This window comes from Geotrypetes seraphini, chromosome 8 (genome assembly GCF_902459505.1).
Source record: "Geotrypetes seraphini chromosome 8, aGeoSer1.1, whole genome shotgun sequence".
Classification (NCBI taxonomy): Eukaryota; Metazoa; Chordata; class Amphibia; order Gymnophiona; family Dermophiidae; genus Geotrypetes; species Geotrypetes seraphini.
Window position 1 is genome coordinate 100,146,966 of NC_047091.1, and position 25,879 is coordinate 100,172,844.

General features: G+C 43.1%; 2 protein-coding genes across 2 annotated transcripts in view; one reads left to right on the plus strand and one right to left on the minus strand.

Moving 5' to 3' along the window:
* The window catches only part of PDE4C (phosphodiesterase 4C), a 707,892-nt gene that overhangs the window by 432,518 nt on the left and 249,495 nt on the right, over positions 1-25,879 (minus strand). The gene's annotated exons all lie outside the window — the stretch shown is intronic.
* LOC117364868 (eukaryotic translation initiation factor 4E type 2) lies at positions 18,773-19,917 on the plus strand. The gene has a single exon (XM_033954586.1). It carries the CDS (start codon positions 18,795-18,797, stop codon positions 19,494-19,496), a length of 702 nt encoding a protein of 233 aa, XP_033810477.1. The 5' UTR covers positions 18,773-18,794; the 3' UTR covers positions 19,497-19,917.

The following is a 25,879-nucleotide window of genomic DNA, read 5'->3' on the forward strand; positions in this document are numbered from 1 at the left end:
CCAGTACATCCTGGGATGCAATGAGCATGGCCTAAGACTCAAATTGGCCCAATCGGAGTCTTAGGTCATGCCCATTGCATCTCAGGATGCACTGGGGAGGAAGCTTAAGGCCCTGATTGGCTCAGGTGCCTATTGCCCCTCCTGAGCCAATCAGGGAAGGGGAAGGCATACCATTTTAAAGAGGCAGACTTGCTGACTGGAGGGAGTAAGAATTTCTCCGGATGGACTTTCTCCTACAAAGGTATGGGGGTTGGGGGGGCATAGGGGTGCAGGGTTGGGGGTCTAGAGCACAGGTGTCAAACTCAAAGCTTACGGGGCAAATCCGGCCCGCCTGGTCATTTTATGCGGCCCGCGGTCCGATGCCCCCAGTGCTACCTTGTGGCCGGCTCCCTCCTCCTCACAGCTGTAGTGTGTACGGAGTTGCGTGCAGCAGCTCCTCATGCATCCCACATCTCATCCAGAAGCTTTCTCTCTGATGTTGCGACGTCAGAGAGAAGGCTTCCGGTTCAGGTGCAGGATGCACGAGGAGCTGTTGCACGCAGCTCCATGCACACTACGGCTGTGAGAAGGAGGGAGCCGGCCACAAGATAATACTTGGGGCATTGGACTGCGGGCCGTACAAAACAGCCAGGTTGGAGCGCGCCAGAAGGTTAGACACCCGCTGGAGGGAGGCACAGCAGGGAGGGAGGGAGAATGTTTTTATTTTCATTAGTGTTTGAAATGTGTCAATTTTGAGCATTTTAATCTGCTGTCTATCTTTTGCACTGCTCAGGAAGAAATACATTTGTTTCTTTTTCTCTGGGGGTTGTACTGCATGCAGAATCTTGAATCTTAGAGTGTTTTAAAAAAAAATAAATTATTACTTTTAGTTTTTGGTCCCATATTTACATAGGGGTTATCTGTGTTCTGGTAGGAATGAATGTTGAGAAGCATAAAGTGTGATTTGTGTAGTTTAATTTTGTGGTTAGCTATTACCATTCTGTGTTAATAAGATGATATTGTGTGTGTATATATGAAAAATGAATGGAAAAAATGGTGTTATAATTAGTATTATTATGGGGGCGGGGTCTAGAGCAGTGATTGGGTGGGGTCTGGCCTGCGACTTAGCCTGTGTTTTGGATTTCGGCCCCTTAATGTGATTGAGTTTGACATCCTTGGTCTAGAGGCTTGGGGGAGTGTTGGGGGTATCTGGAGGGGGGTATTGCCAGTTCAGTGATTTGGAAGTTCTGGGGGCAGTGGCGTACCAAGGGGGGGGCGGGAGGGGCGGTCCGCCCCAGGTGCCAGCCCTGAGGGGGTGCTCCTGGCCTTGCCGTTCATTCCCCCCCACCCCCACCCCCGAAGGACCGCTCGCCCCATTGACCTTCCTGCAGCACCTGTGAAGCAGCCCGCAGCAGGATCGCGATGTCAGCGATCCCTGAGCTGCTTGGGCGCTGCTTCCTGCGCCACGGTCCCGCCCCTCCTCTGACGTCAGAGGCCTTCGGGGGGGTGCAGACCTTCAAGGGGGGGACAGGCCTTCAAGGGCGGGACAGGCAGGCAGGCCTTCAAGGGGGGGAACAGGCCTACAAGGGGGGGGACAGGCCTTCAAGGGGGGTGCAGGCCTTCAAGGGGGGACAGGCAGACCTTTAAGGGGGGACAGGCAGACCTTTAAGGGGGGACAGGCCTTTGGGGGGTACCCTGGTTTAGAAGTACACGGAGGGAAGGGGGTGTTCAAAGAGACGTGCATATGCCAAACTTTGGGGGGGAGAAAGAAATAATGGGTCTGAAAATAGAGGAGAGGGAGAGAGATGATGGACGATGGGATTTAGGGAGGGAAGGAACAGAAAGGGAGAGAAATTGGACACAAGGGATGGTGTGGAGGAGGGATAGAGATACTGGATAGGAGGGTAATTGGGAAAAGAAAGGGAGAGATGGTGGACTCTGGGGTGGTGGGGAAGGAGGGAGAGATGCCGGATGAAAGGGTAGTTAAGAAAAGGTGGATCTGTGGAGGGAGATGAAAAAAAGGAAAGATACCAGACTTCCTGGGGAGGGAAGGGAAATGGAAAGGGAGGACAGAGTTGGCAGATGGATGGTTAGCATGCAGAAAGAAGAAAGAAGGAGACCCTGGCAAGCAAGTTATCAGAAGAAAACCAGAGCCTTGGACCAACAAGATTTGAAATATAACCAGACAACAAAAGGTAGAAAAATTAATTTTATTTTCTGTTTTGAGATTATAATATGTCAGATTTGAAATGTGTATCCTGCCAGAGCTGGTGTTGGACTGCAAACGTGAGCTAGGATTTAACAGAGAGAGGAAAAGTCCTTTTTGTTTCTTTATTTTATTTACACCACAGCGCCAGTGTGGTTAGGAGAAGCCAAAGGGGGTGAAAAAGCTATAAAACCCATCAGGAGTTTTGAAAAAAATCACCCAACTGGGCAGGAAAATCGAATTGAAAAACCAATTCAATAGGCTGAATCGAATCGAAATTTTTTTCCCTGAATCTGGCAGCATTAGTTTGCGCTACTGTCTTAGACTTTAGGACCTGGGATTGGGGAGAGATGGCATCCTCAGTACTTTATAATGCAAGTGAAACGAGGATTTGGTCAGACTTTTGAAGGGTCTGCAGAAAAAAAATATTGTATAGGCCGGGGACATGAGACAGCAAGAAATGGGAACTTTTCTTCCTTCTATTTTTGTGAATGGAAAGGCTGAGGATGTCAGAGAGTTCAGTTAAAATATGTGCTTTATAAGAAAATATAATAATGTGTTTTATAAAGTTTATAGCATAGCTGGCCTACCCAGTGAGATGTTCCTAGTGGTGGTGGTGGCAGCGTGTCAATGTGTTGAGAGAAAGAGGTGGTCTGGGAAATTCTGCTGAGCAAACTCCGAGCCCATTTCCACCCCCCAGTTAGTCCACTCCACTCAATTGGTTCACACACTGAGTGGGTCTTTGGGTGTTGTTTTGGGATCTCTTCCAGTGGTTTATCAGTATCTCCTTCTGGTCCAAGGAAGGAAACTTTGTTATCCTTAGCATTGACCTACAGAATATGTTTGTAACAGCGCTGCTTGTGTGGCATTAGGCTATGTAGTGATCGAAAGAAAAAAACAGACCTTTGCACATTTTTGCACTATATGGTGGGTGTATGAGGAGATTCACATTTCCTGCACAGCTAAGTCCATGTGAAGTTACCTTGTGCTGTATTTGACATCTAGCAAGGTCTCTGTTTGAAAGGAAAGATCTAAACTTAAAAATGAAGTGGCCAGAAGTTATGGTAAAAGCAGATAGTGTAGCTGGTTTTAAGAAAGATTTGGACAAATTCCTGGAGGAAAAGTCCATAATCTGTTATTAAGACATGGGGGAAGTGTCTGCTTGCCCTGGATCGGTAGCATGGAATGTTGCTACTCTTTGGGTTTTGACCAGGTATTAGTGTCCTGGATTGGCTACCATGAGAACGGGCTACTGGGCATGATGGACCATTGGTCTGACCTAGTTAGGCTATTCTTATGTTATGTTCTCATCTGTAGGGGCCTTTGTTTTCACTTCTTATTTTAATGTATTTTTTTTCTGGGAACTTATCAGTGTTTTTTTATAATGGGAACAAAAATGGAAGAGAATTAATGTGTGTGGGATGAGGGGGTAACTAATTTCTTCAGCTAAATAATTCAATCCACTTCAAACAGACATAGGAGAACTCACGCACCATTCACACACCCTCCAACCAAAAACGTCAAAAGAAAAAAACTGTTCGACAACCTCCTAGCCATTCGAGCTGCAACACTCGACCCCCAACTCTACAACCAATTGACATCGACCACAGACTGCAAAACCTTCAAAAAGAAATAAAAACCCTTCTATTCAAAAAACACATAAAACCGAACTAACACAATCAGAACTGTCCCAAGCATCACCTGCAACTACTCCATATGTACTTCTGATGTCATGACAATTCAGACATAATTTATGTTATGTTGTGTTTGGAATATAAGAAAATTTTCACTGCCTGTTTCTATTCTGACCATTTATTCCGTTTCATGGTCATTACAAAAAATATTTTTTTACATGGGGGGGGGTGTCAAAAAATGATGGGCCCCGGATGCCACATACCCTAGGTACGCCACTGTCTGGGGGTGCCCAATCCCTCCTGCCGGTAGCCCCCCAAACATCCACAGCAAGAGGGATCCCTAATCCCTTCTGCTGGCAGCCTCACTGAATATCCCCAGCAGGAGGGATACCCAATCCCTCCTGCTGGAACCACTCTACCCTCCCCCACACTATAAGGTTACCGCCCCCCCTGAATGCACTGCAAAAGGGGCCTAAGATTCCAGCCAATCATTGCCTAAGGCCCGTCCCTGGTGCATCCCACGCTGCACCGGGAAGGGGCAGGCCCACCATTCATGCGATGGCAGGCCAGCTGGCTGGAGGCAGGAAGGATGCCTCCGGCCAGCCAACATTATAAGGTGGGGGGGGGGGGGTTCCAGGGACTCTGAGGGATGAGCAGATATAGATTCAGGGGGGTGGAGGGGGTTGGGTTAGGGGTGTCTGGTGGGGATGGCAGTAACTTTATGGTGTGGGGGTGGGTGGGGTGGGGTGGTTCTGGCAGGAGGGATTGGACATCCCTCCTGCTGGGGATGTTAGCGTGGGTGGGAGCACCGGCAGGAGGGAGTGGGCATCTCTCCTGCCAGCTGATTTGATGTCGGCTATGTCGATTCCCTGCCAAAACTGCTCTCAGCCGATCACGGCGGGGGAATTTCCCCCTCCATTATCAGCTGAGCGGCAGGGATTCCCTAAAGCTGCAAATCTGTAATCAGCGGCCAGAACTTGGGCGCCAGTTACAGAATTGCGGCTTTGAGGAATCCCTGCCACTCAGTTGATGAGGGAGGGGAGAATCCCCCTGCCACGATTGGCTGCTGTGGTCTAGCGGCATAAATAAGTGGCTGAAATGTAGCCCTAGCCTACAATTTAGCCGCCTATCTTGGAGCAATTCTGTAACCAGCGCCCTGGTCTGATTGACAGGCAATTGGTGGCTGCTTTTAAGGCGGCCACTGACTTGGGTGCTGGTTACAGAATTCAGGCCCTATTGCTTCCTACAATTGGGATGTTCAATTATAGAATCTGCCCTGAAGGGTTTATTGCATAGATTTAAAAAAAAAAAAAAATGTATTAACAAATCCAGATGCTCTCATTTCTTTTGATTGTATCTTGCATCAGCAAAATTTCTGTGCTAAAGCTACTATTTTAAGTGACACTTTGCAACAAGTTATAAGTATTGTTAACTATATCTGTGCAAATGCAACACGGCATCATCAGTTTCATAACATGCTACTACTATTAATTATTTCTATAGCGCTACCAGATGCATGCAGCACTGCACAGAGTCACAAAGAAGAAGAAAACAGTCCCTGCTCAAAGTTGAATGATGAGGTATTCATTATGAATTTTGCCATATCATTCTAAAGTGTGCTGGCTATCGCAGGGACCAGTGTTAGCCATACTTTTATCTCTGTGAGAATGGATAGTTCAATTTTATGAAGAACAGAATCAGCAATGTGAATTTTTGAAAGAACATTTCTATAGAAATGCTGCATTTCTGTATGATGTCAGGTCAAATCAAAATGACTTGATTACTTCTTTGCAAGATAACACTAACCCCCTCTTTTAAGAAACTACGATAGTAGTTTCTAGCGCGGGGAGCCATGCTGAATAGCCTGCGCTGATCCCGACGCTCATAGGAACTCAATGAATGTCGGGAACAGCGCGGGCCATTCAGTGCGGCTCCCTACACTAGAAACTGCTATCACAGTTTTGTATAAGGAGGCCTAAGTCTATATATAATATGTGGCAAAAAATCTAAACATTTTGAAAAAAGCTGGCTTTTTTGCAAATACTTCATTTTCTAAAGCAGGGGTAGGGAACTCCGGTCCTCAAGAGCCGTATTCCAGTCGGGTTTTCAGGATTTCCCCAATGAATATGCATATCTATTTGCATGCACTGCTTTCAATGCATATTCATTGGGGAAATCCTGAAAACCCGACTGGAATACGGCTCTCGAGGACCGGAGTTCCCTACCCCTGTTCTAAAGGAAATTTCAGAAGAGTGTTTTCCTCCGTTAGCAAAGGTCATTGATGAGCAGAATGATATATGTGAATCATTTGAAGAATATGCAGCTGTTATAGACCTATTAATTGGAGAATACAATGAAAGATTTACTGACTTTGAGAATGATGACATCACACTCAAATGAGCATTTCAGTCTCACCTAGTTGATATCACCACGGCACCTAAAGAACTATAGATGGAATTGATTGAGCTCTCAATCGATGACATTTTAAGCATGCTTCCATTTTAAGCATGCTTGATTATTGTAACATCATTTATCTCTTTAAACATGACCTCACCACTTATGAGATCAAAGCGCATGACGTCATTGAATGGTTCAAATAAAACGCATGCGCACAACTGTGTGTTTGCCGACGCCATTTTTTGATCTGCAAAGGCAGGTCACGCTGCTTGCGGTGAGTACCGTTATGAATTTTTAGGCTTGGTTATGTACTTTTAACAGCATAGCTCATCACAATGATTTATACTGATCATATCTTAACTGTTGCAGCTCGAACTTACTGATCCCAGAAGAAGCCACATTTGGCGAAACGGGTCCCGTCGGGCCGATAGTTCTAGCTCAACTGACAAGCGACTCTTCAAAAAAAGATAAGTGTCGCTGAATGTATTTTTGCTTGAACATTTAATGAAATGAGTTTTAAAAGCATTGATAAAATATTTAAAAAAATGGTATGAATGCCCAATGAAAGATAAAGTGCTGACCTGTATTAAGCTGCTTCAACAAACATATTGCAGCACAGGTATCTGAGGGCTTCATTCTATAACCAAGTGTTATTGAGTCCGTTGTTTTGGTTACATTTTCTCTACTGGACATTTTTCCCCATATGTTCAAAATCTGATTTAGACATCATATCAAAAATGCCCCTCTATATATTTTTTGAGATACGGTAACCAGAATGCAATACTCAAGTTGAGGTCCCACCATGGAGCGATATAGATGAATTATAATATTCTTGGTCTTATTTTCCATCCCTTTCCTAATCATTCCTATAATCCTGTTTGCTTTTTTGGCCCCCGCCACATTGGGTGGGAAATTTCAGCATATTGTCTATGATGACACCTAGATCTTTTTCTTGGATGCTGAATCCTAAGATTGACCCTAGCATCTGGAAACTATAATTTGGATTGTTTTTCCCATGTGCATCACTACTGATAAAAAAGTGAGGATAGGTCAGTGATGAGACAGAAGTAAATGAGAAAGATCAATAGATAGTACCCATAAGGCCTATATGTATGTGGGAAGAGAAATGAGTAAGGTGGAAATTGTTAAATCAATGATCAATGTGACATTCTCATAGGTAGATTATGGACTGGTGGATAGATTCCAGTTATTACTTTGGACCCAATATGTTAAGGAGTCTCCACTCCAAAAGATAAAACCCAGAACTGCCTGTCTCCCCCAAAAAAGCAATGCACAGCAGGCACCTGAACCCATAGATTGCATAATAGTTTCTTCATCAAATAATCAAACTTTACTTATTTAACTAGAAGATATTCTGAGCTTTGAGAGATAAACAAAGAATCTTGGACCAGACAGTTTTTGATTTTTCTTTTCTTTTTTTTAATTTGTGTGTGTGTGTGGGGGGGGGGGGGAGGTGGGGTTTGCACTGTGAGATAAAGCAGTGAACCTAAAATATACAGATATTTAGCCAGTTGCATGATTCAGGGGTTTGAGAAGATGATTCCAATGGCAGGGAAAAATCAAGTCTTCTCCGGCACTGGTGGCTGTTGAAATGGAAATTATAATTAAGGTTTGGACAAGTTCCTGGAGGAAAAGTCCATAGTCTGTTATTGAGAAAGACACCAGGGAAGCCACTGCTTGCCCTGTATTGGTAGCATGGAATATTGCTTCATCTTGGGTTTTGGCCAGGTACTAGTGACTTGGATTGGCCACTGTGAAAACGGGCTACTGGGCTTGATGAACCATTGGTCTAACCCAGTAAGGCTATTATTATGTTCTTATGATACCAGTATATTAGAAATACTGCTGTCCACATCTTCATGAACTCTTTGAACATCTGATTAATGAAAGGGAACCAAATTAAAACAATTATTCCATCCACAGAAAATGACAAGAACTTACAACTGATACTTGTGTTCAACAGAAAAGTGAGGAAAAGATTGCCCTGGCCTTATCAATTATGGGGGAAAAAATGCTTTTTCTTGCAGGCTCTGGCAACTTTTTTTTTAAAAAAACAGTCCAATCTTAGTTATACAACAGTTGTTGAGATGTCTGTTTTCTGTTGCAGTCATTTTAACAGAAAAGGTCAATTGCAGGTGGATTTTCATAGCCACAGAAGATGCTGCCTACCTATAGGCTGAGAAGCCCATAAAAGGCACACATCCACGATTACTCAAGGACGAAGGAAATGAGCTAGTGAGAGGAGTAATCAAGTATTTTGCATGAGCAACATATTTCCAGTTTCTGATATCTCTCCATTACTCTCTCGAGAAGGCCTTTTTGATAGAGAGCAAAACATCAAATCCTCTTGGGCAATAAAACACCTACATATCAGATTATAATAATGGCTTTATTATATTGTTTGGATGGTCTTTTTTATGGGTTTTTACAAATAATATGTAAACCACTTTGATTTGCTTGTGCAATTATGACAGCATAACAAAATTAATAAATGATCACGCGATTAAAATTCAAATGACATCTCAGTAATGGCACACTTAACCAACAGTTCACTTCAATTTGTGAGGACCTGATAGATTGGGGGTAGGGAACTCCGGTCCTCGAGAGCCGTATTCCAGTTGGGTTTTCAGGATTTCCCCAATGACTATGCATTGAAAGCAGTGCATGCAAATAGATCTCATGCGTATTCATTGAGGAAATCCTGAAAACCTGACTGGAACATGGCTCTCGAGGACCGGAGTTCCCTACCCCTGTGATAGATGAAAAGAGTAATTTGCCACAATAAAACCCAAACCGTACCCACACAAAACACTAAAAACAGAATTATCAAAATGTACTTGATCAATATTGCTTAATTCCACAAATGGTCAAGCTTCTACAACTCATAGCAGGGTTTGGTGCATTGAGACCTCTTGAGTAGAGTTCTAATGGACAAATACTAAACTCCAGCATAAATGAACAAACATGAGGTGCCAGAAAAAGAACAAAAAGAAGATGCTAAGGTTATACCACCATATTGCAAAGACACCTAAAATTAATGTAAAATCACTGTGCTTAGAGGTTCTTCATGCTCTTAGAATTTCACAAGAAGTAACAAAGAAAATAAAGATGATTTGCTATCTGGCCTCTTAGCAGCAGAGGAAAAGAGTGAGCCTACCAAAGCAATTTCCAGATATTAATGGGAAACCTTTTTTTCCAGAGCGTAGTAAATATTTGGAGACAGTATAATCTGTAGTGCTTAGTCAACAAAGAAAAAGAAAACGCCCAGAGAATCTATTCCTTTAAACAACAACAGTCCGCCCAAAACATAACAGATCCTCTTAATGCTGATCCCTTGATTGGTTTAACTCTCAGGATCTCCTTTCCTTTCCTCCTTCTCCCATTTCAAATACTGACAAATGAGAGCTCTTTCGTGTGAAGCCAGCTTCTGTCATATTAGATGAAAACAGTGAAATGCAAAGGGCAGATGGGGTGACTATGATGCACAAATAACTAGTTTTTTGGGAATCCTCTGTTACATGATGATATAACCACAAATTTCTTCAACAGGCACTCACGGAAAAGGATTGTAGGCGTCATCAAAAATCAATCTGATCTAATTAGAATTGGGGCTAATTAGAATTGTAGGTTGGTTGAGGAAACAACCCAGTGTACAATTGTGACTGTATTTTTTTGATCTATTTGGAAATAGTATTTTTTTAGACTCAATCTGTGGGAGCTTTTGTTTAAGTTTATATCTTCTTTGCAAGCTGGACTCATGAGATAATCTTTCCACAGCCTGGTAACATCAATTTGATCAGCAATCCTGTAAAGGCCATCCTCATAAGACTTTCTAATTGCAAATTATTAGCTCTGTAATAGGAAAATTACCACGGTATTCCCCTGGCTAACAAAAGTTAACTTGTAGGATTTCATATTCATAGCTGATACCCTCATCTATTGCCAAATATGGAGTGGAGATAATTAGATAAACCTAAAAGAGACCTTCAACCCCTCCCCACTTCCATTTCCAGCTCAATTCTATCATGTATTTAATATCTGCCTGACAAATTGCCTTCAGTTTAGAAACCACAGTGCAGAATTGTAATAGCTACTGGGAAGTGCCTCTTAGAATAACTGATCTGAAGAATGCAAGAGGGAATATGAGAAATAAAAACCTGGACAGCAAGAAGTAATGATTCTGGACATCGTGCAGTCCAGCCTTTCTTTAACACAAGTTCTTTCCATTCACTGATTTTATCTCTGCTGATAGCGTGGATCAAGTACGGTAATATAGTATATCTCAGTACGGCAAAATTCATGATTAAGAAACACCAGATGTTGCAAAACACAGCAGTCTGCCTTCTCTCCCATTCACACACCAGCGATCATGTTATACTCTTAATTTAAAAACATCACTAGATCCCAGTAGCTTTTCGGATCCAATTCTAAGCTCTCCTACTTGCTTTGAAGGCTTTTCACCAGGATATCCCTGATTATCTTTCTTCTCTGACTGGACTCTCCCCTCTTCTCCTACCCATGCTCTAAGGTCCTTAAATGACCGACCATCGGATGGTTTTAATGGGACCATGTCAGGCACAATCAGAAACCACTCAAAACAGTGCTTCCTTCTTCATAGCTCCTGCTCTCTAGAACGAAATGCCACTTGACGTGCATTCTGAAGGATCTCTCTGAAATTTTAAGATTCATCTAAAGTTCTGGCTTTTTGAGCGTGCATTTTCTACTTGATCCTGGCCTTGGACTATCACCTGTCAATCCCCTGTCTCCCTAAAGTTATGATTGGTAGTTTCTTTGTATGGCTGAGTTTCCTTTCCTATCAACCAATGGAGTTCTTATTATTTTTAGTTTTTTAGTCAGCAAATCACTTAGGGCTCCTTTTACAAAGGTGCGCTAGGGCCTTAATGCGTGCGCTAAGTTGCTGCGCGCGCTAGCCGCTACCGCCTCCTTTTGAGCAGGTGGTAGATTTCCAGCTAGCGCGCGCTAATCTGGTACGTGCGTTAAAAACACTAGCGGACCTTTGTAAAAAGAGCCCTTAGTCCTGCATGCCAGTCATAGCGGCATAGCAAATTGTGAACAAACACATAAATAAATGAATAAATAAATAAACAAATATAGGAACAATCTCAGTCCTGAAGTTTACTTCACGTTATCTGGTTTGGAAATATTGCACAAACTTAAATAAAACAAAGAAACGACAGCTTGGAATAGGCAACACAATTCTGTTCCTGTTCCACCCAAAGCTAGACTAGGACAGGTACTCTACAGATTATCAAAAGGTTTCAATATTGTAACCTAAATATAAGCAGAAGGGATGTATGAGGGACCACAGCATTCTGGATCGATCTTTTAATTGGAACCTAAATTACCAAAGATGCTTTCAACCTGAAGTGTTTTTGATTATAATCCTACTAACTAAAACCCTTCAAAGCAAAGGTTTTAGATATTCTAAAACAGGAGTGTCCAACCTGCGGCCCTGTGAAGTATTGTGTGCTGCCCCCGTCGAAGGCGATGCAGTGTTTTCCTCTGCTGCCCCCGGGTGTTTACCGTCTTGCCGGCTCCCTCCTCTGTCTTGCTGCAGCGTTTGCGCTTTTGTGCGGCCCCAGAAACATTTTTTTCGGCCAATGCGGCTCAGGGAAGCCAAAAGGTTGGACACCCCTGTTCTAAAATATAGTAACTGGTGGAAAGGAAAAAAAAAAAGGGGGGGGGGAATAATGTAAACATTCAAAAAAAAAAAAAAAAAATATATATATATATATATATATAAAAGTACTTAAAAGGATGGAGCTCATGTTATAAAATTGGAAGGAAGAAAGTTCAGGGAGAAACGTGAAAAAAATATACAGGCCGATCAGACCATGGGAGATAGCCAGCTATCTCCCACCGTCAACAGTGAAACTGGAAATTGAATGCCAGAGCCATACCTGGTGACAGCATTGAATTTCTATTTTAGATTTGGCCAGCTGAGACATAGCCCGCCTGCTTTTTAGGCAGTTCTGTCTGGCCACTGGACTTAGCCAGCAAGCTGCTGAATATTGGTGATGACCAGCTATGTGATGCGACGTATCTGCTGACCTGGATATTCAGCGGGAGTAACTGGCTATCTCGTGTTGACTATCGGCAGATAGCTGGTATGTGCTATTTAGCTAGGTAGGAGTCATTCCTGGTCTGGCTAAATAGCACTGAATAATGGCCCCAGAGTACTTTAATGAAGGCCTAATTGATACCTAAATGTAGAGGAAACTATGAGACTGAAATAGCTATAGAAGTCACCTAAAGCAGGGGTGTCCAATGTCGGTCCTCGAGGGCCGCAATCCAGTCGGGTTTTCAGGATTTCCCCAATGAATATGCTTTGAAAGCAGTGCATGCAAATAGATCTCATGCATATTCATTGGGGAAATCCTGAAAACCCGACTGGATTGCGGCCCTCGAGGACCGACATTGGACACCCCTGACCTAAAGCAATAGACTGCAGGATATTTAAAAAATCGTCACTTAACACAAGAACTGCCCTAGTGGGTTAAACTAAAGATCTGCCAAGCCCAGTTTCCTGTTTTCAAATCGTTGTCACAAGGATTTGGAAACAGGATCCCAAAAAGTGGCTATATCCTATACTGCTTACCCCCAGAGATAAGCAATGGTTTTCCCCAAGTCCACCTTAACAGAAGATTATGATTTTTTTTTCCGCCAAGAACTTTTCTAAGCCCAGCTATGCTATCTGAATAAACCGCTTCCTTTAACACCCTTCATTCCTTACAGATGCACAGATCACAGAGGTGATAAAGGGAAAACAAAATGGAAAATTAAGAATGCAAGATAGTATAATTCTACAAGCTATGGGGTAGCTAAGTTGGAACCAGCAGGCTACAACTATGCACAAACCAATCTAAGTTGGTACTGGCAAGCTGCTAATGGCTGGGCGCTGTCCACCAAAGCCAAGGACATATGTCAGTTGTTTATTATCATGGGCTCTTAAATGCTTATTTACCCATGATGATAAGAGAACCAATAATGAACGAGAACAAGAACAGTGACACAGATAAGGAGTCTATAGCAGGGATATATCCTTAGAAGAGTGGACCAGACTAACAGGGTAGTCTGAATAGGCCCACTGGTCTCTCCCTAGCGCCTCCCCCCCCCCCCCTCTCGCTGCCTTCATCGAGTATGCAAGTTCATGTCTTACCGTTTGTGGAAAGAAGAGGGCCAGGACATCCTGGGTTTCTTGAGCCCAGGGCGGTGGATCTCTGTGGCCCTACGATATAGATACCTTTCAGTGTCCGAATGATACCGCTGCTTTATCCTGATGTGGGTTCTGGGTTGCCTCCACAAATGCTTGGGAGGCTTGGCTGTCCCAGCCCCTTCTCTGCTCAGAGCTGCACATTTCACATTTTCAGTGCTTACCAGATCCATGTTTGCTGGGTTTTTTTTATAATGGTTTTGATTGTTATATTCACTTGTAGGTCAAACCTAGATTAGAAAAAAAGGCAGCCAGCTTTAGTCCATAAGCCTTGTGCTTGGCTCAGTTTCACTTCCTGTGGCACACTTCAGATAAGAGGTTAGGGCATTCCACTGTATGAGTAGAACCAGAAAAAAAACCACCTGATTATTTTCCTGAAATCCAGCTTTTGCTACAGTAGTATGTCTTTTCAATAAAGAGTCCCTGCAGAGTAAGGCACTGAAGTCGGAGAGTAGGCGGAGAGCAGAGGAGGAAGAGAATCCCGTGCCGGGGACAGCAGGAGTTCAGCGCTATTGGAGCTGTCCGGACAGAAGGTGCTGAAGTTAGCCCAAGCGCTGCTCCTCCCATGTGGTTCGCTATAGCCGCCAAAGCCTTCGAGAGGTCGCAGATTTCTCAGAAAAACAATCTGACTGTGCAGGAGAAGGCTGTCAGGAAGAGAGATAACGGTGTTAAATACTGACAGCTTGGAAGAGCAGACCGTTAGTATTCCGTAAACCAGGGGACCAGATTTATGCCAGGCTTCCGAAAGCCACAAACCCAGACGACGACGATAGGGTCAGTCATACCAGATCAAGGAAGTGATTTTTTTTTAATGGCCCTCTTCTAATAACCTTATCATGTCAAGCAAACAAAAAATTGGTATGTTATCACTCTACAGATGGCTACTGAACCTAGCCTTAAATATCTGAGAGTTAAAAAAAGAGCTACGAGCATAAAAATGCAGTAAGATAGATATGCATTGCAAATTGTACCTTCTGTTAGAAGATAAAAGCAATTCTGCAAACTACAAAATAGCTCTAATTTAGGTTTGTTAGAGCACCGGCATACGTTGACCCTGCCTTTCTTTCAACAACATTTACCTGTGAGAGAACACCACTAACAATTCACCAGAGAATACCAGGAACATTTACTGTATTGGTAAAGTTTTTTTAGTTTTAGGTAAGGCAATAAAATCAGACTCCAGCAAGATTTACAAGGTAGGAAAATGAAATAACAATGTAATGGAGCTATTTGACCTCATTGGAGAGGTTGGGGTGGGGGCTGGGATTGCAAATGGTCACACATCATCCTTACAAGACTCTCTCGGAGAGTAGTTATGCTACATTATGGAAAAAGAATAGAGAAAAATAATGAATACCTCCATCCGATGCATTGTACTTCTGAAGGGAGTCCTTTCTTTTCTCGGCTGCCAGTTGGTAAGAGAAAGCAAATAAAATGTATGTATATACCAGCTCCACTAAGATTCCATTTACTACGAGGACCTATGTGAACTTCCAATTTCCCCGCTGGATTTGTAATTAAAGACTGGAAAATAGACTCTGGTTCCCGGCACAAACGTTACCAACACACTGTCTTTGCAGCGATGAATTCTCGTTATATAGTACAGCACAGAAGAGAGACAGAGAAGGGGGAGGGGGGTTAGAGGCTTCTGCCTTGGATTTAAAGGCGAACCGATTTTATTAACTAAACACTGTAACTAGAGGTGGATTTAAATTCAAACCAAAAAAGCAATCTGGCAGTGCCTACAGCTTCTGTTGCTTTTCCTAAGACCTTCCCTCAACAATTGGCAAGAAAAAGGCACCTCTAATGTTCTCAGATAACTGAAGGCTGGGAACAGCTTATGGTAATTGCCCCTCCACTAAAAGAATAAGAATGCTGAGCATAAAAAGCAAATGTGTTCCTGCATCACAAGCTATTCACCAAAAGACCTCAGATCAACTAACAGCAAAAGTTGAAAAACAGAAGAAAGCACCCGCAAGAAGTTTAATTCTCAATGATTTACGTTGAAGCTAAGATTGTTGAGTTCAAAAGTTTTTGGGTTTTTTTTTTGGGGGGGGGATTGTCAACTTTCATTCAAGGTGGGGAAATTGGTTATGGTATTAGAATTTTATTATTGTTAATGTTTATTTTTGTACAAAATAACTTTTGGACTATTTATATGCATTTCTATTCTATTTCTTTAATAAAATGCTTGAACCTAAATAAGTTGGGGAGGTAGGGAAAGGGGGGAGAAGGGGAAGGAGGGATGGGGAAAAGGGGATTGGGAATGCGGTTAAGGTTTAGAGGTGTGAGGTGGTAATCTGGATATATATTTTGGAGGAATGATAGTTATTTATATGAAAATTAGTATTGTGAATATAATTATAATGAATATTTTATTGTTTATATTATTGTATACTTATTTGATTCCTTCAATAAAATAAGATAAGAAAGAAATGGTGCAAACTACAAGTGTATTGGAAGAAGCATAGCAGTATGTGTGCCTCATTTTGCACAGAATTGGAACTAGAAGTCTGCACGGGAATGGGGATCGCGGGAGTCTCACGGGAATCCCCCCTAACCCATGCGACTCCCACGGGGACCCCCCCCCCCAAGGGACTCCCATGGGCATGGAAGGCTTTGGAAGCAGGGTTTGTCCATATAATATAATGGTCACGTCAGCCTTAGTAAAAGAGGGGGTTTATAAGTTAATTACCTGAACAGAAAACAAAAAAAGGGTTCCACCAAAGAGATTCCACAAGGAAAACGGCAGCGCAAACACAAAAGAAACTGTAGAATTGATGATTCTGTCAGAAGTAATTGCTGCTTTTTATGGGGACGGGCAGGGATGGAGGTAATTCCTTGCGAGGATGGGTGGGGACGGAGAGGCTCCTGACGGGGACGGGTGGGGACGGAGAGGATCATGACGGGGACGGGTGGGGATGGAGAGGCTCCTGACGGGGACGGGTGGGGACGGAGAGGCTCCTGACGGGGACGGGTGGGGACGGAGAGGCTCCTGACGGGGGCGGGTGGGGACGGAGAGGATCCTGACGGGGGCGGGTGGGGACGGAGAGGATCCTGACGGGGACGGGTGGGGACGGAGAGGATCCTGACGGGGACGGGTGGGGATGGAGAGGATCCTGACGGGGACGGGTGGGGACGGAGAGGATCCTGACGGGGACGGGTGGGGATGGAGAGGCTCCTGACGGGGATGGGTGGGGACAGAGAGGCTCCTGATGGGGACGGGTGGGGATGGAGAGGATCCTGACGGGGACGGGTGGGGACGGAGAGGATCCTGACGGGGACGGGTGGGGACGGAGAGGATCCTGGCGGGGATGGGTGGGGACAGAGAGGGTCCCGGCGGGGATGGGTGGGGACAGAGAGGATCCCGACGGGGACGGGTGGGGATGGAGAGGATCCTGGTGGGGACGGGCGGGAATGGGTGGGATTTCTGTCCCCATGCAACTCTCTAATTGGAACATCTAATGGTTACATGCACAATTTCTCTGCTATTTTACTATGGGGGTCTTTGACGAAGGCGCACTAGCTGATTTAGCGACATGCTAATTGCTAACGCGTCCATAGAATAAAATGGGCATTAGCATTTAGCGTGCCTTAGTAAAAGACCCCCTAAAAGAACTGGCTACGGAGGAGCCTTTTGTCAAACATCTGTTACCCCCCCCCCCAAAAAAAAAATATAGGTGTATTTGCAACTGGGCATAGCAGAAGCAGCATATTTTGCACAGACATAGCTGGAAACAAGAAAAGGTATCACATGCAGCTACTTCTGTCTGCAAATTCTGGCACTCATGTGTCGAAGAGGTGATTGTGCAACCACCACCTATAAGTGTCAGTATAGCTGCCTATCTCACAAAACTGCTTTTATTGGTATTATTTGATAGTTGGGGCACAAACAAAAATAAATGTGTTAAGAAAACTTACTCTTGTAAAGTTTAACTGAAACCAGCACTTTTCAAATTCCACATGTGCTTCTAAACTGCAAAAATGTCAAGGATATTTGATTAAATATATTTGTATTCTCATAATAGGAAAAATACATATACAACTACTATTAATACACAATGCACAGATTGTTCATGCTCAGAAGAGCTTACAATCTAATTTGGACAGAGAGACAGGACATATAGGGGTTGGGGAGTCACATATGGAGGGATATACATTTTCAGTCTGCCCAAACATGATCCCTTAAGATCTCTATGTACAGTGGCTCTCTGAAATCACCATTCTTCCACTTCAGGTTATTGAGGCCAGCAGCGTGCCAGATTTTAAGGCCAGATGGGACAGACATGTGGGATCTATCCGCAAAGATAGATAGGGAGGGTCATTGGAGTGTGCCGTGGCCCTTATCTGCCGTCTATTTCTATGTTTCTATTCTAATGTGTACGTCTGTCTATATGTCTGTTTATACGTACAGATACTTCTAATTTTGTTTGCATCTCAGATCCGTCATATTCATTAGAAGCCATTGGGACTGTATTTGGAAATTGTAAAAGCCACAACAGCCAATCACAAGATTTTGTTTTGTTGTAATTTTTTAAACATGTTTTTGTTAGTGGACACACTGGCTCTGGAGCGAGCTGGATTGGTCACAGACCAATATACCTTCTTCTGGACTAACCAAAGAATTTTTTGAAAGGCAATGTTGGGCCAGTGGGCCAGCCTGGTGGCTCAGTGAACTGTGTAGCTATGGTGTGAAGATTTGAATTCATTTCCTGTTATAGGTCGTCCACATCCGAGGTCAACTGAAGATACTGCAGAAATGGCACTCATAAGTTTTGCAGAGAGGCATTATAGCCAATGTGTAATCATGACACGTGGTGGCCAGATTTGCAAATAAGATGGGAGCAAATCGAAAATAAAAGGATAAACCTCTGCTTAATTGGAAATGAAGACTGGCTCATGGCACCATATCCCAGCCCTGGTTTTGACTAAATTGGATACCCAAAGGAGCAGCCAACAAAAGCAATGCTACACATGAGCTATGGAAAAAAAGGACACATGTTTCTTTTTCAGCTGACAATAAAGATAATCGGAAGGGCTGTTGGTCTCAAAAACCTGATTCACATCAAGCCTTTTGATTCTTCTTATGTTGGTCAACTAAAATATATCATAGCTTGTGCAGAATCCTGGTGAGTAGGAAGAAACATTGTAATAAGTAGCCCCATACTTCTAGCCCCATACTTCATGCTTAGAGGTGTAGCATGCATATTAGAGATTCTGCCCTGGCTCCTTGTTGTCATAGCTATACCAAGTGCCAGTTCCATTAAAGATGTTTACCATTGGAAAACCATCAAGGGGAAGCGGCCGAGAGCGTCGAGGGAGGATGAACAACAAATTTGACGCTCTGAAGGATGATGACAGTGGAGACCATGAACAGAACGAGGAGAACAGCGCACAGAAAGACAGTGAGAAGGAAAAACCAGAGAAGGACAAAAGCCAAGGCTGCAAGAGGAAGGCTATTGTGCCGGGCCCAGCTGAACACCCATTGCAGTATAACTATTCTTTCTGGTACTCCAGGAGAACCCCAGGGAGACCCACCTGCTCCCAAAGCTACGAACAGAACATTAAACAGATTGGCTCATTCGCTTCGGTGGAGCAGTTTTGGAGGTTTTACAGTCACATGGTACGTCCCGGGGACCTGACAGGACACAGCGACTTTCATCTCTTCAAAGAAGGGATCAAACCTATGTGGGAAGATGATGCAAATAAAAATGGTGGGAAGTGGATTATCCGTCTGCGCAAGGGCCTTGCATCCCGCTGCTGGGAGAACCTCATTCTGGCAATGCTTGGGGAACAGTTCATGGTGGGAGAGGAGATCTGTGGTGCTGTGGTTTCAGTGCGCTTTCAGGAAGACATCATCTCAATATGGAACAAAACAGCGAGCGATCAGGCAACAACGGCCAGGATACGGGACACTTTGCGTCGAGTGCTGAACCTGCCTCCCAACACCATCATGGAATACAAAACGCACACAGACAGCATCAAGGACAATTCAAGCTTTCGAAATACAAAGATGACCTTATGAAGCTGATGCTACTTGCAATAAGTGTTTCTTCTCTTTCTGTTCTGCATTTGTCCGGTTTAAAACTGATAAGCCATGTCCCCCTCCTGCCTGCGGGTGGACTGGAGGGAAGTGCAGCCCATGGTACACTAATCCCTGACCAGGAGGAGGCGGTGTGCATCACTGGAAAGCCTTTTTGGTTTTAAGAGAAGAGGATTGAAGGTAATGTTTTGTTCGTCAGTCAGCAAGCAGCTTTCCCGGAGGAGCCACCACCTTCAGCACTTTCTTGTTACTGCGCAGGGAATAGCGTGGATGAGTGTATACACCAGGCGCTGGTACTAAGACATATCAGTGTTAAAACAAGCAGGTTTGTATATAGGCGAGTTCTTAGCCCTGACACGTGTTCATGCTCACTTATTTCTGCCATTAAATTATTAGGTCTCTCTGTAAAAAAACAAAAAAAAAAAAAAAAAAATAAGGAAAACCATCAAGCAAGGGCAACAGACCCTTCTTTCTTTCTTTATGAAAATAAGAACATAATCATGTGGTTTCCATTAAATATTTTGTCAATATATTATTTTTCTCAGTAAGGAAGGTGAAAGCAAGGTAGGGTAGCCCAGTTTGGACAAAATTGTTCACTTTCTTTGTAATATGGTCACTCAGTAAATGACAGACAGAGCCCAGATGGAGGCCCTTTTTCTCATTTTGTATCACTTTGGTGAGATAACCACATAATTTCCCAGCCCCTAACCAACACTAGTTTCATTCAACATATCCCTATCCAATCTCTCGGCCCTGCTTCCTCCACCAGCCTCCCCAAATGTCCCATCATTTCGCTTCTTCTACCTGATGTCATCCACCAACCTTTTACCCTTGTGCTCTTGTGTGTGGACCAGACACATTTAGAGTACATCATAGTTTGGGTTGTGACTACCTATACTGGTATGCTGATCCAAAATCAACTACTCTTTCAGGAAAGGGATTTTTCTCTAGCTCTTCTTTCTGCAACATCATGATGCGATGACCTTTATCCCCTACTTATCTTGTCTGTGGAAGACATGACCTTCTCATATTTTGTCAATGCCCACCAAATAATTAATTTTCTATCATGTCTATTATTTCCTCAAGCAAGTACACTGTAATTGTCTTAAACCTTTCTTTGTAGGGCTGTATTGCAAGCCCTATATCATTTTTCACCCATTAGTAAAACAATTCTGATGAAACAATGATATGTGAAAATATCATAACAGTTGAGCTTCACAAACCAGTTACCAATAATTTAGGCACAGAGTGTCAATGTAATGCTTGGGATCCCTGTAACTATAGTCTGGCACTTAAGATATAGACCATTCTAATTTTTTTTTTTTTTTGGTTTCACCAAAGAAATATGGCATAGAATCTCTAGATCAGGGCTGCCCAAGTCCGGTCCTCGAGATCTACTGGCAGGCCAGATTTTCTGAGAGAAATTTGCATACCAAGAAGGCAGTGCAGGCAAATCTCTCTCATGCATATTCATTGTGGATATCCTGAAAACCGGACCGGACTTGGGCAACCCTGCTCTAGATCTTCAAAAGAGGTCCAATAGTTTGGTGGTCTTAAGATCTTTGTCTCTAGCTCATTCATTCAAAACAAGCTCAATGTGAAATTAAGGGACTCTTAGTGGTATTGAGAACAACTAAAATTCAGCTGGAGAATCAGAAATAGGCCTCTCTCAGTGGTGGCACATGTTGCCTTCAGATACTCAGAATTGTTTGGATTATAGGAAATTCAGAAATCTTGTCTGTTTGTTCAGGCTTATATAGAGATAGAATGATGATCAGAAGGAAGCAGTTCATTATGGGTTGATGGAATGGAGGAACAGAATAGCAGGAGAGGTTGAAATAGCGGATAGTTTGGATGAATGAGATGGGGGTGAGAGGAGGGGGAGTGGTTATGTAGAAATAATATCTGTATCTACTAATTGCTGCTAGTTGAGATATGAAAGGCTGGAAGGGTGATAGGTAAGGTGGATGAGAGCAGGCAGAGAATTAGGGAGAGATTTTGTACAGATGATGGCGGTTGTATGTTTGTTTTAATTTATCACCTCTATTGTCAGACTTGAAATGATTTACAAATTAAATTAATAAAATATTGGCACAAAGCAATTACTTCATTTGATGAGTTATGTGAAATGCATGGTTAATCTTGGGCCACAGTGGACAGGTATTCACTGCATTGACATCATCACTTCCTCTGGAATCAACTGACATGTAAATACTGATTTCAAGAAAGCTGTTACTTATCTAGAGATTTCAAGGAGGCATGATCTGGGCTGGATGACAATTAAAACACAGAACCTCCATTTTACTAATGGAATCTTATTGTTGGTTTTACACCAGCTTAAAGGTATGAGTAGCTTTAAAAAAAAAAAAAAAGTTTGCTTTGGCTGGGGCTTCACTTGGATGATTGAGGGGGTTATTCTCCTTAACCCTCTTCCAAAATAAACTGGTTAAAAATTGTGGCCTCAGTACTTTGTGGCATTTACACGTGCGGGTTTGTAAAATGGGCCAGTTCCGTGTGGAAGTGGCACCACTTCCAGGTCTATGTGCTGATACCTTCGTGTGGAAGCAGCCAGATTTGCGCCATTAATTTTTTTTTTTTTTTCCAACGTGAATATTTCTGAAATGGCTGCTCCTGATGCACATGCCCTCCCTGCAGATATTCTAGCAAAGAATCTGTGCCGGCAAATCCTTTTCTGAAATACTACTAGAACTGACATTTCCAGACCTGGACATCTCAATTCCGATCTCTACTTCTATGTAAAATGAGGCTCCTCATGGTTTAATAGGTAGGTCACCAAACCATGGGGTCCTTTAACTAAGGCACTCTAGCCATTGTACCGCGCATGCTAAACGCTAACGAGTCAATAGACTACAATGGATGTGTTAGCGTTTAGCATGCGTTACAATGGGTAACATGCCTTAGTCAAAGGACCCCCATGTCCCTTAGGGCCTCTTCTATTAAACTGCGCTAGCAGTTTCTAGCGCGGGGAGCTGCGAGGGCCATTCAGCACGGCTTTCTGCGCTAAAAACTCCTAGTGCAGTTTAATAGAAGAAGGGGCTAGTCTTTCCATAAGATTTATTTATTTATTTCAATTTATATCCCGTCCTCTGGAATGCTCAGGATGGGTTACAGGGGAACTTACATAGTGTCAACAAACAATGTAGTACCTTTCTACAATACAGGAACCTTCATAGTTTCATGAATCAGTGGGGGGACTACCTACAACACATTGTAGCTGGATATGTCTGGGAGGTTATGCACACCATCTAGAAGGTCAAATGGTCAGGCAACATCCACAATACTACCTACTACATAACGTACACTAATACTTGATTTGTGAATTATATCAATGCATATTTCTGTATTTTGCCAAGGGAAGGAAGGGGTTCCCCCAGTTGCTGGATTACAAATTGTTAGAAATAAATAAATTAAACTCTGTGGTTAATCATGGAAAGAGCGGGTGTTCGGGACCCTGTAGATTCTTCTACCCAAAATGGTGGTGAACCAAGAGGAAAACAAAAAGGCCTGCAGGAAGAAATCTTGCAGGTGGTAACACTGTGGCTGACAGCTGGGTTGTAGCCTTAGAGTATGGATATAATTAAGTGGGCAGACTGGATGAGTTCAAAGGTCCTTTTTTTTGTTGTCATCTGTTATATTATATTGACTGAACCTAGGGCTAGATTCTCTAAAGTCCACAAATCGCTCCGATTCGTGTCCTATCCCTTTTTGAGTCATTCTGGCTGATCGATTCAGTAAAGCTTGTTCATGCAAATGATCAAATCGTAAACACATCCCCATTCCGCACATGTCTCACTGTAACATCGATCGACGTGTGCGCGCACTGTATCCTTGTTGGTTTTGAAACACATAACGCATGCGCTAGCTCTTTAGGACTTCACTGCATAGAAATGAGGCGGGGTTTAATCGCGGACATCATTGGCGAGTTCTGAATGCGCCTGCCGTAAAGCATTGTTGCTGTAAAAAAAATGCAATACAAGAACTGTAGTTTTTACCAACCTTTCCTCGGCATAGTCGTGTTCCAAAAGAAGCAGATTGCGTAGCCGACGAGCGCCGTCCATTTCTCTCAAGAAAAGAACAGTTAAGTTGCTAGAAGGCACAACAGTTAACAGCAGTTGAATATGCTGGGATCATGCGCTGTTATATACAGCCTACGAATCCCAGGAGGCTATGTGGCTCTTTTTGCTGTGAAGCACGAAGCAACCAAAGGCGACCCCATGACATCAGATGCACGCGACAATCTAGCTGGAAGGAAGGGGGGAAGGATAGCTGGCCCTTAAAAGTTATTTTTGATTTTTTTAAAAAATTTGGCATAGATATATGAAATGTACAATGCGCAAGAAGAGCACAGGGTTAATCACCATGCGCATTACAAATCCGAGATTCATTCCCGCGCTCGCTATGCGCATTCCAAAAAAAAATAAAAAAATATTTCTAATGCTTATGTACATGAAAGTTTACATATATTTAAAGTTTAGCTATATTTTAGATTTTTTGCAGGGTAGATATATATTTTTAATGGGGTTCTTAACATGCACGCGGCAGTTGCTAGGCAGGAATAGTCGGCGAGGATGTAAAGCGACTGGTCCTTAGCAGTCAAAACTTTTGGGATCGGAAAGGCCAGTCGGTTTGGACGAAATGGTTTCATGAATCGATGCCGTAAGAAATTTACATGCCTTTTTACTCATTTGCATGCGCAGATCGGATCGGGTGTGGATGGGGTCTGGAGGAAGGTTAGTGAATAGAGCTGGAGTCGCAAAGTGAGCGCAAACCGATCGGTACACGATCGGTTTGCTTAGTGAATCTAGCCCCTAGTGTAGAAGCCTTTGCTATCAAGCCCCTGGGTGCTTTACAATCTCTGCAGTGAAAGCAAATCTTTGTTTTGTCCATAATTAGCATCTTTTACGACAGCAAAAAAGGCTAGGAGACTATTTAACAAATAGAACAAAACAAAAGCAAATTAAATTTACAAACAAAATGTGAGTTTACACGCACACACTTCCTGGACTTATGCCATTTCGTTACAGTGCTTCCATTCTTCTGTCTGTTTAGACTCACAGTGCGTGGGAGGCATCATTCAGAAATAGCTTTAAAAATCCTCTGCTTCTGGGAGTTGCATAATTTGGAGAGCTACAGATACCCGTTATCTGATAAAAAGCATAGAGTCAAATGGAATACAGTGTGGATGAAATAATCCAAAATGAAAAAATTATTATTCTATTTTATTTATTTATTTTTTTTTAAATTGCCATTCGCCCCATAAAGATTCCTTTTGTCTTAACATGTTTTTTAAGTCCTTTTGCCTTATAGTCCCTGAGAAAAGGTCTGTTAGGTGCCATTGACTCGTGCTCGAGTCCTAGCGATTTGATGAATTGCAGATCTAAAAAGAAATCGGTTTGTGCTAGAGTGGAAAGGTCCTCTAGTGTCATCCCCACGGTTGTTTTCAATGTATCCAGCCATCTGATTGCAGGTCACCCTCTTCGCCTAGTTCCTTCGATCTACCTTGACCAAAATTAGGACTTCACCTTATGAAGCTGCAGTACAGTAGATAGACCAGGGATCCACTGCAATGAGTGAACCTATCTACTATATGTGATTCCGGGACTGTTTCAAAATGATGCTTCATTAATGATTTGATTATGATTTAGAACAGGGGTGTCCAACCTGTGGCCCGAGGGCCGCATGCGGCCCAGTGAAGTATTTTGTGTGGCCCTGGTCGAGGGCAATGCAGTGTTTTCCTTTGCTGCCCCTGGGTGTTTACCTTCTTGCCAGCTCCCTCCAGTGTCTTACTGGAGCGTTTGCACGTTTGTGCGGCCCCAGAAACATTTTTTCCGGCCAGTGCGGCCCAGTGAAGCCAAAAGGTTGGACACCCCTGATTTAGAACATCTTAAGAAAAAGGACTGTCCCACTATAGCATATAATATGATTAATTTTCCTGGAGTTAAATTATAAACTTATTGCCTGAACCAAGATATGATTGAATTTCGTGGGATTTAGTGGGTATAAATTTTGGCTTGAAATGAGATGTGTTTCTGAAAGACTTGAGCCAGCATTGTTTCCAGCCATCTGCCCAGAAGTGTTAAGTGTCTCTATTCAGGAAAGACAGAAGACAGCCAGGGTGGATACCAATGCTAAACAGAAAGTGTAGTTACTAACCTGTTACGTAGGTTCTCCGTGGACAGCAGGATACCAATGCTAAACAGAACCTTTAGTACACCATAATAGAAGGTGTATCAGTGGAGAACAATGGATAGCAGGCTGTGTGCTAGTATTCTGTCATAACATATTCAACTAAGAACAGTGTGAAATACCCCCAGTCTGCAAGGACAATATTTAGAACTTAAGCC

Bases quoted from the DNA above. Each gene is read 5' to 3' on its own strand.
- LOC117364868 (XM_033954586.1), top strand. From the start codon at position 18,795: ATGAACAACAAATTTGACGCTCTGAAGGATGATGACAGTGGAGACCAT.